The sequence below is a fragment of the Terrapene carolina genome, unplaced genomic scaffold (genome assembly GCF_002925995.2).
Source record: "Terrapene carolina triunguis isolate 2854851 unplaced genomic scaffold, T_m_triunguis-2.0 Scaffold23, whole genome shotgun sequence".
In the NCBI taxonomy this organism is placed as follows: domain Eukaryota; kingdom Metazoa; phylum Chordata; order Testudines; family Emydidae; genus Terrapene; species Terrapene triunguis.
Genome location: NW_020664374.1, coordinates 27188544 through 27207079, shown reverse-complemented (window position 1 = coordinate 27207079; position 18536 = coordinate 27188544). Strand labels below are relative to the sequence as shown.

The 18536-nt window shown below is 40.0% G+C and overlaps 1 protein-coding gene across 1 annotated transcript in view; it reads left to right on the top strand.

Annotated features, from left to right (window-relative positions):
* LOC112112035 (dystrophin) overlaps positions 1 to 18536 on the top strand; it is a 1981667-nt gene that overhangs the window by 1479227 nt on the left and 483904 nt on the right. Inside the window, exon 52 of the mRNA XM_026649948.1 lies at positions 18243 to 18360. Coding sequence (XP_026505733.1) covers positions 18243 to 18360 — 118 coding nt within the window. The remainder of the gene's footprint in view (positions 1 to 18242; positions 18361 to 18536) is intronic.

The following is an 18536-nucleotide window of genomic DNA, read 5'->3' as shown; positions in this document are numbered from 1 at the left end:
CACCCCTTCCCCAAAGCCCCTGCCCCTGGTCCACCCTGCCTCTTCCATTCCCCGCCCCTTCCCCACCACAGCCCTGCCTCTTCCCGCCCCTGGTCCGCCCCCACCCTGCCCCCACTCCCCTGAGGAGTGCAGCAGGGCTGGGCTTGCACTCACCGGTGACGGGAAGTGCAGCGGCTTGGCCCCAGCCTCGCCATCGGTGAGTGTTGGGGGGTGGTTCCCCCTGTCCCCCAAGCAGGACCGGCTCTAGGCACCAACAAAACAAGCTGGTGGTTGAGGCGGCACATTTTTAGGGGCGGCATGGCCGGCGCCAGAATGCCGCCCCTAAAAATGTGCCCCGGCCACCCTAGCTCACCTCTGCTGCTGCTGCCGCTCGCGCAAAAACAGCTGATTCGCGCGCCGCGGCCACTCGGGGTCTCCCCCTCCCTCCCAGGCTCTCAAACCTGGGAGGGAGGGGGAGATCCCGAGCGGCCGCGGCGCGGGCGCCGCTTCTCCCCCGCCCTCCCTCCTAGGCTTGAGAACCTTGGGGGAGGAGGCAGGGCTGGGGATTTGGGGAAGGGGCGGAGTTGAGGCGGGGCCGAGGGTGGGGTAATTAAAAAACAGGGGGGGGGGGCGGCCAAAATTGTTTTTGCTTTGGGCGGCAAAAATCCTAGAGCCGGCCCTGCCCCCAAGCCAGCCCCATCCCCCCACAGAGGCCTGGGGCCCCACATACACACCCCCTGTGGCGGGGGATGCATACGGCCCCAGAATAGCTAGGGACGGCCTTCAATAAAACGTAAAATCCTATAGTAATGCTCTACAACAGGAAATAAAGAGCAGATACAAAAGAGGAAGTACATAACCAATCTAATGTATTAAATCAAGTATATTTTCTTCTAATATTACACCAGATTGTACTACGTCTTCATTTTTAATGTCCTACGTTGCACCAAGTTTATTTTCATTTGAGCATATTACACCCACTCTTAAACTGCACTGATTTCAAATTAATTTCCAGATGTAATTCAAGATGTGGTTATAATCCCTAAAACTCTTACGGTTTTGCACCCTCTGTATCTTACAGAATCCTCCTTTCCAATTGTATCTCAGTTGGGGTGCTCAAGCTGACTGTCCCTCAATCTATGTATGTGGTTGAGTAACAGGGTGCTTGTCAGGGAAAGGCCATTGGTTTTGAAATTTGCTTTCTTTTTGGTCTGACTGGTCCTAAGTTTGTTAGGTTTTATAATGTCTCCTGATAATAAACCATCTATTCACTCAACCTCTTTATGATGGTGTGAATTGATTAGAGAGGGACTCAGGTTTTATCAGGTGGTAAGTATTTAGTTGTTTGCTGATGCTGATACTTAATATACTTCGTAATACATGTCTTTAAATATTGATCATGAGTAAAATTTTCAAAAGTGAAAACCATCTTCAGAAAGGACTCTGGCTATTAGAAGCCTAAGTCCTAGTGACGTTCAGTGATATTTAGGCTTCTAAGTGCCTAAATCATTTTTGAAAATGGGAGTTAGGCTTCTAATTAAAGCAGAATGAAATTTTTCAGTTGACACTTTCTTTAAGCAAAAAATGCATATTCAGCAAATTTATATTGTTTTAGCAAATTGTTTAAGTGGAAGAAAAATCCTAATCCTCCTTCCCCCCTGCAACATCTAAATGTTTCAGTTTGACTTTTTTGAAAAGAATGTTTCCATTTTTCAGTTTCAACCAACTTTTTGTTTTAAAATTTCTTTTAATTTTATTTTTTAATCAAATATTTTAAAAAGTTAAAAATCTAAACAACACTTTTTGATTATTCGATCTTAATATGATAGGTGCCTTTATATAGATCTAAGAAAGATATTAATTGAGGATGGGATTTTTTAAAGTGCCTAGGAGAGTTAGGCACCTAACTTTTGAAGAAAAGTTTTCATTTTGTCAAAATTAAACATTTTGTTCAACCCTGGTGTAATATTTTTCTACTTTTTTGCTTTGCCAAAATTTTTGAATTTTTTTATATTTTGGTCTGAAATGGATTTTTGAGTTGAATTATTTGTAATTGTCAGTGAACCAAAAGAGCTGTTATTCACAAAGCTGTGCTCCTAAGTCATGTTGGCATTTTTGAAAAAATGTACCTTACATAGCTACGATATTATGATAGACACATTGCACAAATCAAATCAAATAAAAACAATGCATCAAAACTTAAATTTGTTATGGATAGGAAACATGTAATGTTAGTGACCTGTTATTACTGCCTTACTGCCCTTCCAATTCACAAGCATTTTTTTTCTTTTTTCTGTTTACATTAAGGAGATACATTTCTGAAACTGTCTTTTAGCTTCTAAATCCATATTTCTGAAACAGAGAAATAGAAACATTTTTTATGAAAATGAATAGCTCATCTAAAAGTTACTGATCAAAGTCTGACACCTCCTATTACAAGCAACACTTGCAGCAAAAATACATTAACACCCCATAATAGCAAATCCCCTCACCTACAAAAGAAATGGCTTCAATAATGGTTTACAGTTAAGTTTATGCTTAAACACTGCTGCTTTCAGTCTGAGATAGATTTGATCACTTCAGTCACATAACAGGTTGGAGATGCGGGGAACGGAGAAGTAAGACTGATCATCTCTGAGAAAACAGCAGATGAAAGCATAAATGTCTCAGAATCAATTGGTACTGAAGACAAGACTAGGAACTGAGTTTACTCCAAATGTTGAATTTTTCATATTCATAGATTTCAAGGTCAGAAGGAACTATTATGTTCATATGGTCTGACCTCCTGCATAACAGTCCATAAAAATTCATCTAGTGATTCTAGAGCTGGGTGAATAACCTACTTTTCAGTTCACTGCCACTTCTACATAATAATAATAATAATAATTAATAATTAATATAAAATAAAAAGGTTGGCCCAAACCAAATCAGAAAATTCCAAAGAATTTCAGTAAATTGAAAAAATTGGAAAAAAAAATTCATTTTAAGTGGAATAAAACATTTTGTTTGACCTGAAATGAACCATTTTGTTTAGCCTTTGGGCACTTTTTTAACATAAAAGAAAAGAAATGAGTTAGATTCACAAAATGGTTGAAGGAGCAGTTGGTGCTTCTTTTCTAACCTTTAGCGCAGTGGTCAGGGAACTCAACTGGGAAGTGGGAGGATATTATTTCTCTGCACTAAATTAAATAGACTGAGCTCCTTAAATCAAGATAAGAGGGAGACTCGCTGATTAGAACTGAAGACTTGTTGATAAAATTTGAACAAATGCTCGGTCACTGAGCTGTATTCTCAAGATTTTTGCAAATTTCATATCCCAAATATACTTTTTTGGTGTATAATATTAGAATTTTTAAAAGACTATTGATACATCATTAGTCTGTCTTCTCTGGTACCCTATACAGGATACCATCAATATATTTCTCATCATTTCAAATAACTTAGATTTGTGTGTAGCTCCTTGGAAGCTATTTTCTAAAAAGATATTCAATTCCTTATCACACGCTGGAGTGCAAGAGGCTATTATGATTTTTATTTGTTTGTTTTTTAGGGACAAAAACACTGAAAAGAGTTTAAACACACTCACAGTGAATTATGTAAACTTCACAAACAGATATAGGACTGAAAATAAAGTCAAGCTTTGGGGTCTACCAGCTTTTACAATTAGCTTTTCTTGTCCTGTTATCCTGTCTCTTTCTTCTTCAGTATTAATATAGGGTCTTGATAATGCATCCCATAACCTCCCTTTCAAAATAGTTATTAGGTAAGCTTTGCCCAGTTCAGATGTAATAGACTGTCTTCCCAGTATACACTGAAGTGGCTGTACTGTACCATATCTTCATAATCAACAGTTTTTTAGGTAAAAGCAGAATATGGGTCTTGGATTTGCAGAATCCAGACTATACACGTCGTCTGCATGTTTATCCTTTTACTGAAATATCACTGGTGTCAGTATCTTTCATCTTTATGCCTTGTCTTCAGCCTTTACCTTTTTTGTTACAGTGATTTCTCATTGTAATAGATGACTATTGAAATGCTATGTTGAGATGCTGTATTGACATAAAAGCAGAATACAGAATGCAGAACAAAGAGTGGAGGATAAAGGATCAGCTCCTTTAACTCAGTTCTACTAGTATATAAACTAAAGTTGTCTAAAAGATTTAAGTTCTGTACCTGGCTGTGCTAGCTTTCCTAGTGCACTTTCATCTTTAAGGCATTGTTAAATTCATGCTAAGAGACTCTTTCTTTATTTAGCCAGCTTTTATTTTTCTACCAGATTCAAACTTTTTGGAATAATTTGTCCCTTAGACTTTTTCTTTTTATTCTGGGTAAAGAAGTCAGATGTTGTCTGCTTTATTCAGTCCAAAATAACTCCTCATCTTCAGTCTTTTGTACCTGGTTTGCAGCTTCCATTAAGCTACTTTTTAAAGTAATTATACAGGCTTGCTAGGTGGGACACCTTTGACAAGGTCCTGCTAAAACACAGGGTACTCACCCTGCCCACCATCACCAGGAGGTTGTTTAGTCAGGTCTTATTTAATAAGACTTAATTTCACTACACCTAATAAAATTGCAGTTTCCAAAGAAGCATAAAAATATATCTATGTTCATTTGAGCATATGCTTGTCAATTATACCATTTTCTGTAGTGTAAAAAGTCTTAACTGGCATTTGATACTTATGTTCTTCCATACTCATTTTTCACTCACTCTTACTTTCAGGCAAACTCTCATTAAAGTTAATGGGAGGTTTCCAAAGAAAGGAACCAGTAGAGACGGAGGAAGGCCTCCTGTAGTTTGTCAATTATAAATAATCACCATGGCAGAACTGAGACTCATTTATCATATTTTGGAAAGTTGGATAATTTGAAGAGCTCAGATGTCCCAGTTCAGTAATTCACATCTTTGTTTTCTTCCCTATCAAAATTAATTGTGTTTCCCTGATTTTAACTTAGAGGCAGATAGCTAAAGATATCTATATACTTTGCATCAGTTCACAAATGCATTAGTGTGTTGTTGTTATTCCTGTAGCCTATAATGCAGGATAAATGCATCTTATTTATCACTTAGTTAAATGTGTAACAAGATGGAAGAACCTTCATTCTGTGCATTTAAAATGCATTGTCTAAGGATAATTAAATCAATCTTCAGAGTTTTCATGACAATAGAGGTTTAGAAGGTTAATAGAAGTCTGATCTTGGTGAAAAAAGTAAGCTGAGTTATATAAAAGAAATGAAGGAATAAATTGTGCAAATCACAATATTTAGATTTGCAAATGATCCCTGTATGCTTAGAGATTAAAGTTTTATTGACTTCAGTGGGAATTAAGGAAACTCAGCAGCTCACAGGATTGGGCCCCATCTGTTATGTTGTTGATTCTGACAGTCTGAAATAATACAAGATGGCCTAAAATAGCCTTTCCTGATTGCTTAGAAAATCAGATACTGGATTGTGTGTGTGCTCAACAACTTGTTTTTTGAAAGCACCAGCATCTGACGTAGCATACTGAAATACTGTAAAAATTATAAATTGTACACTTAAAAAAATTATAAAGGTATAATAAAAATGAAATCAGTGGGAGAGGGGCACCTAAATAACTTTTAGTACTTTATATTTTCTTTATGTTCACATATTTTATTCAGAAAAATAGCAAAATGAGACTGCAAAAACACACACAAAAAGAGATAAAAAATGAACCTAAAGAGGTGTGTTACAACTGATGTAAACATGACAAATAAATAATAATAATAATAGAGATTATTGGGATAAAAGTTATGAATAAAACAAACAGGTTCAGAGGCACTTAAAGGCTGGAAACAGTTTGGAAAATAAGTCCAAATTTTCAATGATTACGCTTGCATAACAACAAAAAAGAAAAAGAACAGTTGTCTTGATTGGGAAATACTGCCTCCAGTAACATTTTTATTCTTCGGGTAATATTTTATATCTATTGTCCTCAAAATCAGGTACCATTTATATACTCCAAATACATCCATAATCTACAGAAGAATATTTTAGTAGTAGGAAAAAGTCACTCTACTCACTCGATCTGCATGTTTCTGATTTATCTGGAGTTACATCCTTAAAAGCAGCTTCATTTTCTATTTACCTTCATGCAAGTCCTCAACTCAAATTTGCTTCCCGAGTCTGTAATCTTGATATTATCATTGACCCCTTATTTCTGATTTATCCTTAGACCATGTTCATTATGCTAATTTTAATAGTGTTTTAATCATTATTACATCCATGCAATCAGAAGTTAGCACTTGTTACAGAGGCAACTTTATCTTTTTCCTGCTTTGTTGTGGTGATGGACCTGGTGTGCACACTTATGGTAGGAGACAGATTCAAAGAACAGTTACAATTCATTGTGTTATCATTTTATCTGCTTTTTTTTCCCTCCTCCATCTCTCAGCTAGCAGAATCCATCATGACATCTGATCTCCAAGGGGTAAGCTGCTGTCAATGTGACCCCATTAGTTGACATTTTACCATATGCTCACAAATAGTCTGGACAGCACCTTTCCCATGTAGAATCCCTCTGTTCAGTATTTGTGTTCCCCCAGAGAGTGGCTGAGGTGGCTGCCAAGACTCATCAGGTCTGAAGAAATTCCTATATATCATGTTTAAAATGATATGTTAAAAAATCTCATAGAAATAGAATCCTGAGGATCCAATGTGGCAGAAAATATACAAGCCTTCCAGTCTATAGATCAACTTTGGCTCTGCAGCAAGCCAAGATATTTAGAGGAAGGTTGACCTGCTGAGTAAGGACAGTTCTACAACCACCTCTCCTCCCCCCCCCCCCCCCCAAATCTCTTTATATTTCAAAGTAAGGCGCTACGTGCAAAGAGCTCCTTCACTCCAAAACACCTTAGCTCCTTATCCTGCGCTTGTCCTTCCCTCATTTCAGCCACCTGGAAGGTTTTTGCAATCCAACAGTAGAGAGCTTGCCTATGGGATTTTTATTTAAAAATGAAATATGTGTGAGAGAACAGTACTCATGTCCTTAATTGTTAAGAAGATTGTGGGGTTCAGGTATACTTCTATCCTAGTTGCCAGAAAGAGTCAGGCACCATTGATAATGTTGGGGTGTCTCACTGATCATTGTTTAGTTTGAAGCAAGTATCTTTCATCCCCTCTTTTCATTCTAGTTGAAACTGTCAGCTAACAGACATTTGGGACTGCATACCCCCTTCAAAATTATTTCCAGAAATGATTAACTGACACATTACAGAGACAAGATGGGTGGGGGAATATCTTTTAATAGACCAACTTCTGTTGGTGAGAGAGCTTTGGAGCTTACACAGAGCTCTTCTTTAGCTCTGGGAAAGATATGCAGAGTGTTACAACTAAATACAAAGTAACAAGATTATTACTTTAGCATAAGTAGTTAACACATATTTCAAGGGATCATTCAAGGCAAAGTGGCCCGTTAATACCCCTTCAGTCATAGGGGGAAAGGAAGGACGGGAAGACTGCTGGTGGGGATTGTTAGTGGGTTATATAGGGTGACCATATGTGCTGTTTTAGCTGGGAGAGTCCCCTTTTAAAGCCCTGTCCCAGACATCCCAACCTTTTTTTTTACAAAAATGGGCATTTGTCAATGATCAGTTGGCAAGATCAAACGGGACAAATGCCCAGTTTACTAAAAAAGTCATGTGCGCCCCCCTAGGGGGGCATGAAGGAACGTTGGGGGGGGGTCAGCGATGCGAGGTGCCAGGCAGCAGGACTCGGGGGGTCAGCCCCAGCACCAGGAAGCACAGAGCTTGCAGGGGTCAGTCCCACCTGCAGGTGGCTCAGGGCTCAGCCCCAGACGCAGGCAGCCCAGGACTCAGGGGGTCAGCCCCAGCCCTCCAGCCCAGTCCCCAGCCCAGCTGCCCTCCTGTTTTTACTTTAGGTATTATGGTCACCCTAGAGATATAGATTGTTGTAATAAATCCAGTGTGTCTATTCATTCTGTGATTTTTAGTGTCTAGCAAAATTATGAATTTAAACTCGCATGCGCGTCTTTTGAAAGTGTTGTGCAAGTTTCCTTTGAGGACTGATAGGTCAGATATAGAGTGATCATTTTGTGATAAATTTTCACCCACAGGTGATGTGGTGTGTTTGTCTTTTATCATTTTCCTGTGTACGTTCATTTGAGAGTGTTGTGATTGTCTGGTTTCACCCACATAATTGTTATTGGGACATTTAGTGCACTGGATGAGGTACACCACATGTTGTGATGGACATGTGTAGGATCCATGGATCTTGAAAGGTGTGTTGTGGGGGATGTTGATCATTGTAGCAGTGGAAATATGTCTTCACCTTTTGCATCTGTTTTTCTAGAGTCTGGTGCTGTTTTGAGTTGGTGTGCCCTGGTCTGTGGGGAGCTTGTTTGTGACGATGAACTTGGAGAGGTTGGGGTGTTATTTGAAAGCCATAAGAAGGGGTTCAGGAAAGATTTCTTTCAGGATGGGGTTCCCATTGAGTACGGGTTGTAGTTGTTTGATGTTACCCTGTATGGGTTCCAGTGTGGGGTGGTAGATGATAACTAGAGGTGTGCGGTTAGAGGAGGTTTTATTTCTGTATTGAAGCAGGTTTTCTCGGGATATTTGGGAGGCCCATTCCGTGATGTAATGTACTTCTCTGTTGGAGTGTCCTTGTTTGGTGAAGGCAGTGTTGAATGTGTTAAGTTGTATATCCCAGACTTTCTCCTTGGAGCATATTCTGTGGTATTAGAGTGCCTGGCATTAGATAACATTTGTTAGTGTGTTTGGGATGGTTACTGGGTCTATGGTTTGGTGATCCGTGGGTTTCTTGTATGTAGTTGTCTGTAGGGTTCTGTACGGCGTGAGCACCCTGCTCCGGCCCTGAAAGGGTAAAAGCAGCCCTGCAGAGGGCTGCAGTAGGGTAAGAGGGATTAAGAACGGCTGGGGAAGCTGAGTGGGTAGCTGACCACAGCTGTGGCTGGCTTAATGAGGGCCCAGCTGGCCCTTACAAGAGGGCTGTGGGCCAGAAACCACGAGACAGTCTCTCTCTAGCTGTTGAGAGAGAAGGGCCTGGCTGCTAGGAGCTGAGCAGGGTACCTAAATTGGAGCAGGGCTGGGGAAAGGCCAGAGGAGCTGGGGAGCTCTGGCCTGGAAAACCCTCAGGCTGCAGGCCTTGCTAAAGGCCGGAGAAAGGTACAAGGGTTGCCGAGGGACAGCCCAAGAGTAGGCAGAGGCAGCAGGTCCAAACCCTCCTTGCCAATGATGTGTGGCAGTTATACTGCTGTCCGCCCCAGTGAGTGGGGGCTAGATGGTGACTGGCAGTAGCCCAAGACTGAGGCAAGGTGGGGATAGGGGTTTCCCGGGGAGGGGAGACCCAGCGAGACTGCAGGGTACTGCAGGGGGCAGAACCCCGAGAGAAGGGGCACCAGGGTCCGGGAGGGACACCGGGGGCCAACGGCAAGCAAGACACCGGCCTGCAGAGAGTGCTCCTGAGTGGACAGAGCTAATTCCCAGGACGACCAGCAGGAGGCGCCACCGGTGAGTCGTCGTGACCCGCTACAGTTTCCATTGTTAAAGTTCATTGTATTGTCCAGGAAGTTGATACTAGTGTGAGAGCATAATCAGTTCCATCAGCCCTATTGCTTGGCAAGGGGAAAATCATGGATTCTTCAAAATATTATATAGTCACCAGTGAGGAAGATGGTACTCTGGCTGTTCCAGCTAGTGAGGCCCGCTAAGGTAGCTTTTGGATAGACAGAGCCCTAAATGGGCATAAAGTGTTTTCTTATGAATATTACATTGAACTCAGAGAGGAAATAGTGTGTTTTCTGATACCATTTTGGTTCTATTGAAACATGTAAGTCAGTTCAGCAAAGCTGCTAGATAATTTTTGTAGCCCCTTTGAGGGAAAACTAAGTCTATTAACATGTAAAAGTTTAATTACTGCAACAAAATGTTCCTTTTTAAAAGAAAACTCTGCAGAGTTAAATTAATAAGTTGCATTACTATGTTTTATTTTTTAAATGGACAGCATATGTAAATGAAGATCCTTTTCTCGCATTCTGTTTCTGCTCAGTGAAAAGAAAACAAATACAAATTGTGCTGGGGTGGAATAATTTTTCAAAGCCTATTTTGTTATGCAGATGCACTGTAGGTGTTACAGATCTACATTTTCTGAGATTGTTAGCAAGCTTTCTCCAAAGCCTGCTAATTACAGTCTTCATAGGTATGTGCATAGCATGTGTCAGATATAGAGGATCATCCAGCTTGTGAACAGGTTCACAGCACCCCTGAAAGGTTGCTTTTTAAGTCCATGTTGAGACAGTTGTGAAATTCTTAAAGGAAATTATCTGTTTGGTTAGATTTCATTTCAAACATCGTAAGAGTTAAAAGACAGATAATCAAACCTCTTCCTCAGCAACCTCTAATTGAATTCTGAGTTGCCTAAGCAAGGAACTTCATCATGAGTATGCAAAAGTTAGTAGCTTCATACAGAGGGGAACAAATCTTGTTTTTTTTCCCCCCTTCTAAATAGTTATTGTATAGAAATGTCAGGGGAGGGAAAAGTGGTGGTACAGAGTTCAGTGAATAAAGATTTCACATATTTAGTAATATTAATGAATGGCAGCAACTATATTAATTAGTCAACCCAGGAATTACCCACACCCTTTACCATGAGTTGGCCTTGAACTGACATGGACATTAACAAAATGGTACTTTTATTTCCTGTTTGATGAAGGTCCTCCCTAAATCTCTATACTGCTACATACCTCATCCCATGGCCTATTCACTTCTGGCCCTGTTCTTGAGTTTACTTATATATTACAGTAATGGGTGCTATATAAGTATGTAAAATAGATGACAGATGTGGCCCCAAAATGTATCATTACTGCTGAGGACCCTTCAATAAAGTTATGACATACTTCATCCATGTATTAATTCAGTTTTATGTCATGTAATTCTGTTGATTCCAGTAAAGTTATATCAGCGTAACACAATGGTGAAAAGAGACTCATGATCTCTGGAAAGAGAACCTGAGAATCAATCACAACCTACTAATGCATGGTAAAGCCAGCCACCCATGGCTCTGTCCAGTTAGTGAGTTAACTGTTTGATGTCCAGCGCTACGTGAAGAAAATCCATTTGCAGTGTGAGGAAAAAATTCCTTTCAGACCCAAGTGGTAGTCAGCTATAGCCATGCCAAGATAAATGCATCAGACTTGGTACCACCAGTACTGCTATGTAAACAAATACTTTAATTTAATAATGCTGCCATAAAGACAAACTGAAAGAGTAGATAGATTTCAGAAGTCACACAATTTATTTCATATACATTTCAACATATAAGCTTGTCGTTTTTTAGGGTCAAATATTATAAACCCAGTAAACTTTTTAGAGCATTGTCTTAACTCCCACAAATCCAGCTGGTACTTATATTCACTAAATTTCTTCCTTTCAGATTTTTTTTTTCAAATTCCTTTTTCAGCTGATTTATACTACTTGCTTCAGTGGCCGACTTTAGCAATTTGTTCCATATTTCAACAACCCTTTTGTGTAAAGAAACCATAAAAGTTAGGAGCTTGAAAATTGGATTTCTCTTTTGAGCAATCACTGTCCATAAATGTGGAAAATGTGTTTAAAGTCTGTAGTGCCACTTTTTATCAAAACAGAGATGTTTGAATCACATCTCTACATTACTGTGGTGCTATCACAGGCTATTATGATTAAATTCATAAAACTGCTTTTCTGAAAAGAGAGATTTCAAGTTCGGGGCCTAGTTCTGCAGCCTTTGAAATCAATGGCCTGATTGACCACTGTGTTAGATCAATATTTGTTTTCAAATATAGGGCCCAGTCTACACTTAGTTCTGTTTGGTTCACTGGAGCAACTCACGTTAATAAGGGTTTGTAGGTTCCAGACTATAAGCTGTGAGAAGTAAAGCAACCATCAGGATTACAGCAAGAGACAGCAATCAAGATAACAAAAAAAATTGTTTCATCACATTTTAAAGGGTCAGATTCCCGTCTGTACACCTCACAGCAGATACGTTTCAGTCCATTTGTAATTTTCACTGATTAAATTGAATCATGTAACCTTTCCTGTGCCACATAGCAATACGTTAAGTGATAGGATATTAGATGACAACAAGATTATACAGATATCTTTGTGCTGGATTAACACAGTAGATTTGTTTAAGCATCAGGTATCAAATTATACATAAAATGGAAATAAATTCATATCAAACAAACTAAATTAATTTCAGTATTTTTAATTATTTTTCATTTATATTGTAGTAGCTCCTAGAGACCAACCAGGAATCCTGTTGTGGTAGGTGATGTACAAACATGTAATAAATGACAGTCATATTCACATTAAACATTTGCAAATTCCATTCTGTTGCCAAGAGGTTATACTAACTAAGGAGCTAAACTTTTCATATTCAGAGTTAAAAATACAGTTTGCATAGTTTTGCAAAGTATATTTTAAATAGTGTGTGTAGATTGTACTGGGTGAATGGAGAGTGTGGAAAAATTAAATGAGCAAAGCTCTGTGTGTTTGGAAATACAGAAATGCAAAATCTATCACTATCAGTGAACAGCTGGACTCCTTGTTTGTGCCATGAACAGCTAAAAAAGTTTGTCGGTTTCTATGTACAGGACTGATTTCTATTTTATTTAATTTCCTTTGAGAATCCTGATACAATGGTATTCTAATACTTTATGATATTTCCATTTTTAATAACAAATGGCATTTGTTTTTGTTGAGTTGCCATTTTGAAGCAAGTTTATGGTTAGTTGCCCCTGCTGTCACCATCAGGATGACACTATTAACGAGTTTTACTTGTCTAGGCTATTGTAACAATATATTTTAATGTTTGGAATGAAGTAATTAATTCAGTTATACAGTTGTATGTCTGTAAAGATTGCTTAGTTTCACTTTGGGATCCAGTTTTATTATAGTGAATGTTTTCTACTTATGCCCTGGGTTTGAAGAGTTCCTTTGAACATTTCAAAACACCTGTTGCTCCTGATTTAGATTTCTGAAAGTTGTGTATCGTCAGATGACAATTAAATTGTCTGATCAACTATTTTCCATCTTAAACTATTGTTTAGAGGTCTCCACACCTATCCCCAATCCAAACACTTCTTTCAAAGCAGGTGGGTGAGTGTGTGGAGTGTGAGAGAGAGACAGTCTATTCACCCAGTCAAAAACCTTTACATGAGTTTTGTAATGTCCCATATTAGCTAAGCTGAAGTCGAGGTGTCTGCTGTGTTCCTTCTTGCTAAAGATTCTGTTGCAGCTGCTGCTGCTCAGGTTTACACACTTCTCTAATTATTTTTCTCAGCTGTTCTGACTGTTGCATTTACTCACCTGCACTAGTCATCGTCTCTGTAAGCGTGTGGACTCACCCCTGAAGCGCCTCCTGCTGGTGTCTCAGTGAATTAGCTCGATTTCCAGCCCGGAGCACCCTCTGCAGGCCAGTGACCCGCCACAGCTGGCCCCCGTGTCCCTCCCGGACCTCAGTGCCCGTTCTCTCTGAGGTGCTGCTCCCTGGCAATACCCCAACACTCTCTGGGGGTCTCCCCTCCCGGGGAACCCGCACCCCCCTATCCCCACCTTGCCACAGTCGTAGGCTACTGCCAGCCACCAACTAGCCCCTGCTCCCTGGGGCAGACTGCAGTATAAGTCACTCATCACAGGCAAGGTTGGGTTTGGACCTGCTGCCTCTGCCTAGCCTAGCCCTGGCAACCCCAGTACCTGTTTGGCCTTATACTAGGCCACAGCCTGGGGGTTTCCAGGCCAGAGCTCCCCAGCTCTCTTGGCCTTCCCCCAGCCCTGCTCCACTCCAGGTACCTTCTGTAGTTCCCCAGCAGCCAGGCCTGTCTCTCTCTACAGCCAGAGAGAGACTGTGCTTCTGGCTGCCCTGGCCTTCTTATAAGGCCCAGCTGCCCTGATTGGGGCATGGCCCAGGTGTAGCTCCTTCCCCAATCAGCTTGGGCTTTTTCTCCTAGCCCTGAGCCCTCTCCCAGAGCTGGCTTCTACCCTGTCAGGGCTGGAGCGGGTAACCACCCCACTACAGTCTCTATTAAAAAAACCCCAAATGGACGTGTTTCTATTTTTCAGCAAACAACAGGGCGTACCTAAATCAGAGGGAGAATCTTAGAATAAATTGATTGTGGAAGGCTTTGAATCAGATTGCAACATTTCATGAAAAAAAACCGTAAGTGTAGACCAAAATTGAGGAAAAACTATACGTTTCCCTCAGTTCAGGGAATTTTCCTCAGATCATTCTGTGGATGGAATCGGATTTGCACATGTGCATGCATATAACTTTCCTGTCACTTCACAAAAAGCTGGGGGTTGAACCTTGTCAAGGTACATGGATTGTTTCTTTAAAAGTCTGTCAGGAAGTTAGGCAGGAGGTGGCTGAAGAAGGTACCAGGCAGAATCTCCACATTGAAGCAGAGAGAGAAGGAGAGAGAGGGGAAGTAGTTTAACAGATAGTAGTTTCCTCCTTACTTAGAGAAAGTTCTCAGAGTCAGAAGAAAGGGACACTTCCTGTGATTTTATACTCCTGTCACCTTCTAGGCCCCAGAATCTGCAGATTCATATATCGTACTGGTGTCAGGACTTCAGGGCCTCTCTCTGGTTCTTTGGAAAAATACAGGCTAATTCATTTGGAGGAACATCATCTGAAACCCACACATTCAATGGCAGGGAGAAAGAATTGCTCAAAGAAAGGCCCAGATCATATCTCCCACAGAAAGCAGTGATGCTAGAAAGAGAGACAGTGCCAATATTCGGAGAGGCCCTGATTCAGGAAAGCACATAAGCATCAGGTCCATCAGACAGCGCTTAAGCACATGCTTAAGTTTCATTGACTGTATTTTTTGTATTCAACATGATTTGGAGCCCACTGCAGTATAACCTGTCTTGCTTTTTGCTGGCAACCAAAAATTTATATAAATGCTACATTGGTTTCTTTCTTGTTCTGTGGGCAGACTTTAAGGCACTGGTACTTAATCTCTGGATTTGGAGAAATATGCTGCTTGTAAGCATCCTGTATGCAGCTCTCGTGGTGTCCTCTGGTCTGACTGTTCCTGCTTTGAACTAAAGCGAGAAAAGTACTCTCTTTGCTGTTCAGTACACATGAGGTAGTGTGAAGAACACAGACTTGCATTGTGGAGGTGGCTCGGAGCCATTTCTGGCAGGGGGTGTCAATCATTTGATTACTTTTTCCAAACAGTTTCCAGGTTGAGGAAAAGCCAGGGAAGAGAAATAATTCTTGCCTTTCAAAAGCCAAGAGAGGCAAGGAAGGACAGAGGATATTTAATCGGATGAATGTGGATTGCTACATGATGGTGTCTGTTTTGTGATGTTCCCTCTACACAGTCCATATTGGTGATGTGTGTGTGATGCAAACATTGATATACAGCATCAGAACATAACACTGATTATTTTGTGGTGTTAAATAACATTTTATTGATTTCTTGGCTCTCCAGCTCTGCTAGACTTAATACCACTACTTCAGAAGCACATAATTATATAGAGAGGTGTTAAGAAACAAAGTCCATTGGGGTATCATATGCTTGAGTGCTGTCACAGAAACTTCTTGTAAAAAAAAAATGACACTCTGAATTATGTAAACTGCCCATCTTAACCAATGTTTAGTTGGCACCTGTGCCACTGTAAACAATCTAATCAACATATGAACAGGCATAATGCCATCCAAACACATAGGCATGAATGAAGGCCACCAAAGCCAATGATTCTAAAAGACCCTCCAATATGGTAGTTAAGGGCAAAAATCCCAAATAGACATATTTGCTATACAGATATGTGACTTAATTAAAGAATTAACTAATTACTAAAGAGATGTATAGCTATTTGAACAGAATGAAACCCAACTCCATGTATTTTGCTTTTGACATATATTACTGAGTAAACTGCACGTCTCACCCCCACCTGGTCTTGTCATGTGTTAGGCGTCTAGCTGTCACCTGAGCTGGGAATGTAGTCACACAGTTCTCCTACGCTTAGACCGGGTACTGGGTTGCAGTCCACTGGTATTAATCATGTTTGCCTCCACAGGTCTGACTTAGGCCAAGACCCTGCAGTTCTGTTCCCTCCGGGGCAATTACAATGCTAAGCGGTGACTTAATAAACTTCTAAAAGAAATGTATCATTTATTTAGAAGGAAACCGTTCCAGAAAAAAAATCATAAAAATAATCAACCTGGTTTTATGCATGTCTAGCTTACTAAGTATCTAACCATCTCCCACACTGGAACTCTAGAAGGACTAATTCCCTATAAGAGAAATGAGGTCGGTGAGGCGATATCTTTTATAGAGCTAACTGCTGTTGGTGGAAGATACACACTTTTGAGCTAAACAGTGCTCTTCTCTCTGTCAGCTTGACTCCTTGTTAGAGCTCCTTGTTAGACAGTAGCCTGTCTGAAAACTCAACTCCCTTTCTCGGGGATCAGATCAGTTTTACGCTGTTTATAGCCCTTTTGATTTCCAAGTTCACCAAACTTGGCAAAACAAGCTTGCATCTTCCTTGGAGACAGGAGGTAAGATCCTTGAAACTAATAGTTTTTTCCATGGTCTTTCAACTGTATGCTTGGTGTTTTCTGATCTGGGAAGCTGTTGTGTGTTGCCTTCCTGTTTATTATTCCGACACACCCTGGTGATCTAACGATACAATAACTTCCCCTCACAGACCTGGCCACATAAAATGTTCCTATATTTTTTTACATATCAGTATTCATTACACTGTTATGTACCAGCTCCCCTTCTGTCCCAATATGGAATTTGCAGTAGCTTATTATGATAGCTATGTTCACTTTCTGTGAACAATTCTAGACTAGATTCTACATGTGTGCTTGAGGCCTCCTTAAATGATCACAACTACGAGCTACTTTTTTGCTACATACATTGTAAGGTATCAAGACTGACAAATCATTATAAGACATCAGAAAGCTTACATTGGTCTTCCGTGTTCTCAAAGACCACATGACATTTCTGTTGAATAGACCTAAAATATTAAGAAGTGAAGGGATTTTTTTTACTAAAGATCTTCACCTCATATAATAGTCCTGTATAATTTCATAAGAATGAAAGCCAATGCAAATTTTATATGGCTAAACTGCAAATTATTGTAAAACCTATCTATTGTACAAAATGATATCCTTTCTATAGCTTTATTACAGGGATGTAAGTATCTACTAAATTCTATAGGATGGTTCAAAAAAATCTAGAGAATGATTACCACTTTCCGTTACATTCTGTAGGCCTTTCCTTTAGGTGTTGTTAATAATAATACTGGATATTTTTCCTCATGTAAAGTGCAGCAACAGTATTGAATGTTTGTTTTGTTTGTTTGTTTGGTGTTTTTTTATTTTTTTGACCAAAGTTTACTTATTCAGGTAGCAAAGTCTTTCTGCTTTAAATCAGACTGACCAAAATATTGCCCTTCAAGTTTTCTTCTAAATCTCTCTCAATAACATGTTGGTCATGCAGGGATAAGATCTGTTTCCCACATCAAGCAAGACTCTATAGTCTTGGTGAAGGGTAACTCCAAGAGGGCTACTGGCTGGAAGTGATCATTTCCTCCCCACATCTTCTTGGACAGGCTATGGAGGATTAACAGAGCCACTTTGTGATGATACTGTTGCCTCAAGCAGCATATAGTACCACACAGTTCCTTCAGCACTCGTCCTCTTTGGGGCAGGGGGGACTTGTAGATCTAATATGTAGCAGGTCCACTTCCATCTCCACAGCTCTTTCCACTGCAATTCAATCATAAAAGACTCCTTGTGTAACACATGCTTGCTATCCATAGAACTCGCTGCTGTAGACATTACTGAACCAAAGGGTAACATTTCCAATGGAACTTAGGCTCCTTACTTAAGCACTTTTGACAATTTTACTCGAAGAATTTAGTGGAATTCACAAAAAAAGAGTAGACATTTTTATGAATAATGAGAATATCATTATCCTCAGGTAAGAATAATTAAGATAAAAATATATAAAGGCTCATGCTTCAGGACAAAAACATAAACAATCACCACTTTCCAGTGGTGAGGAAGAAAATTCCATTTTGAGGCATGTAATTGTATAATATTCTAGTATGTAGGTTGAGCCATTCCACTGAAATATAGAGGCTACTGGACCAGGTTGAACATTGGTGTAGTATAGTATTCCTATGACCGTGAAATACAACTATAAGTGGCTTGGAGCTACTCTCAATTTTATGTGTATAACTTTTTTTTTTTTTTGTACAAACAGGCAGCACTACAGGAATTCGAGCAAAGGCGTCCCCAACTGGAGGAGCTAATAACTGCAGCACAGAATCTAAAAAACAAGACCAGCAATCAAGAGGCCAGAACAATCATTACTGATAGCAGTAAGTGGTGATTCCACTACCATATAACTCCCCAGGCAAGAAATATAGAGGATGTTATAATAACTTTTAAGCATAGTATTTTTCAAAGTATGTTTGCCATGAGAAGTGGAAATTATCTATTTTTATTTGTAAGGTAATTCTCATTAGGGTGAGAATTTTACACTAGGGTTGGATAC